Below are 2,500 nucleotides of genomic sequence, written 5' to 3' on the forward strand. Positions count from 1 at the left end.
TGGGAAACAAGCTTCTGAATATTCAATTTGCTAAGTACCATACAAGAGTGAGGGGTTTCCAAATATGGTACTTTGCACTGAAACATTCAACCAATCAGTTCGCACTGAATATTCGGAAGCTGTGAACGCGCGTTACACGTTTCAACTCTTATGGGTTTCTGATAATAGCTTATGACTACCTACTGACAAAATTTTTGGGTGCAAATAAAGTTATCAACTTGTAAGTACTTTTCTCTGTATTCTTCTCAGTTTTTGAGACCATGCCCTCCCCACCCACACTGAAGTATTTCTACTGTACCGGAATAATCCCCTTGACATTGTTCAATGTCATTCTAATAATTACTGTACTGGTAGATACATTACCTGAGAACATGTTGCTATGGTGCTGACAGGGATGCCGATATTTGGGGCCCAGGCAACATCTCTGACCCAGTCACTGTGAGCTTCAAGTTTCTCTTCTTCAACCCACTGACCATCAACCTCTCTAAAGAGAGAAAATATAAATAAAGTTCATTGTTAAGTGCTGACACTTAAAAAAAATTAATATTGATGGTGTCCATGCAATAAAAGAGGTTTGTTGCAGCCCTGAAGGCAAGCTCAGAGGTGTTAGTGATAATCATGAACAAAAATGGACTGTTTTAAGCATTTTTCACTTACTTCCAAACTTTTACTAAGTTATCACAGCCTCCAGTGACAAATCTCTTGACTTGACTTCCCGGCTTGGCTCCTGACTAAAAAATGGTGTACAGTAGACATGTACATTAATCAATCAATGAATCAATAAATTTATTAATGTCAATGCATGGGATGAGGTTGCCCTCAGTATAACAGTATAACAGGGTTCGTACACGATTTTTGGTTGCAAAATTAAAGACTTTTTCCAAACTTTTTCCAGACCCAAGTTTTGTGAACATACAGTAAACACAATGCAGTGCTGGCATAAGAGAGATCTGATAATTCTTGGTCTTCAATTGAATGTTTTTCCCAAAGACGAAATTTTAAATAAGATTTGACTAACTGCAAAAATTCACTTAGCGATAAAGTCCTTGTTTCAGTTTTCAAAACAAAAAATCTGTAGACTTCATCTTAATTTCCAGACTTTTTCCAGGTCTGGAAAACTGGTTTGCAAATTTCCACTCTTTTTCAAGAATTCTTTTTCAAGAATTCAAGACGAAAAGAAATTCAAGAATACATGACGAAAATAACAATCAGATAAGAAGGAAAAAAAAACTAAACAAAAGAAATAGCTCGTCTTTCATATGACCTTGAAAAATAAACAATAAAACAGAACGCACACAAAAATGCAAAAATTCTAATTGGCTTACCGACCAAATACAAACAAGTGTGAATTTTCATTTGCTTAGTGAGCGCAGACGCAAACAAAATCATCTTTAAAATGCGGTCGGCATTTCGCTTTGATGTAACGGTCAGTGGTCTACACTTCTCGCAGGCGCCACGGTGGTATGTCACTCTGTGGTTAGCTGGTTGTTTGGGATTGCATTCCCCCTCCCTCCCCCCCTCTTTATATTTATATATATATACATATATATATGTAGCTTGGGAGTTGGGGTTTGGTGTAGTCTTGCAGGGTTGCAGTCTTGTCAGCTCATTTTACATGCCAGTTGTTAGGGGTTGGGTTGCTGGCCTACGGCACGTTAGTTCTGGGCACCCGATCTCCACTTGCGTCAACTGTTGTTAAACGGGGTTAACCACAAGAGCGCTTGTGTTCCCTTGAGGGTCTTAAGGGACTTGTTATGCACACGTCTATGCGTACGCCACGTCGGCATTCCTTCAGGCTAGTGGTGTTTCATGAAGCACTGGTGCCAGTGCATCCGTCAGGGGTCTGCTTTCCCTTGCATTTTGCTATGTTCATTCCTGTAGCTGTGCCAGTGCTGTCGGCGGTCTTCTGTTATCCCCAGGTGCATGGGTGCTTCCTGTTTGTTGTAGTGTCTGTTCCCTGGAGGGTGCACACGCCCGTGTCTACTTTCCTCCATGCCAGCAGGGTTTCTGCTAGGCACTTGTGCTAGTGCATCAGTCAGGGGTCTGCTTTACTGTGCATTTTCCTGTGTTTGTTTGTGCCCTGCACCTGTGCATGCTGTCTGCTCACATTGGTAGACCTGTGCGGTTGGGGGGGGGGGGGGGCCTTCTGTTGTGCATCCCTCATGTATGTTGTGGTGTTTGTGTTCCCTGGAGGGTCCGCAGAACTTTCTTCACACACGCCAGACCATACGTGTTATGTCTCCTTTCCTTCCGGCCAGCAGGGTTTCGCTAGGCCCTTGAGCCAGTGCCTCAGTCCGGGGTCTTTGTATTTTCTTCTATGTTTGTTTGTGCACCGGTGCCTGTGCATGCTTTTAGCTCACTTTGGTAGACCTGTGCAGTCTGGGGTCTTCTGTTGTCCACCTGCACGTGGATCCCCCGTGTTGGTTGTACATTTGTGTTTCCCGTAGAGTCTGTGCAATTTTTTTATGCACACGTGCCAGTGTATCCACTGATGTCAGCA

The 2,500-nt window shown here is 42.8% G+C and overlaps 1 protein-coding gene across 1 annotated transcript in view; it reads right to left on the minus strand.

Moving 5' to 3' along the window:
• Positions 1 to 2,500, minus strand: part of LOC138011531 (protein SEC13 homolog) — a 22,907-nt gene that overhangs the window by 4,619 nt on the left and 15,788 nt on the right. The window contains exons 9-10 of the mRNA XM_068858583.1: positions 658 to 731; positions 364 to 484 (exon numbers count right to left, since the gene is read on the minus strand). Coding sequence (XP_068714684.1) covers positions 364 to 484; positions 658 to 731 — 195 coding nt within the window. The remainder of the gene's footprint in view (positions 1 to 363; positions 485 to 657; positions 732 to 2,500) is intronic.

The sequence above is a fragment of the Montipora foliosa genome, chromosome 7 (assembly GCF_036669935.1).
Source record: "Montipora foliosa isolate CH-2021 chromosome 7, ASM3666993v2, whole genome shotgun sequence".
In the NCBI taxonomy this organism is placed as follows: Eukaryota; Metazoa; Cnidaria; class Anthozoa; order Scleractinia; family Acroporidae; genus Montipora; species Montipora foliosa.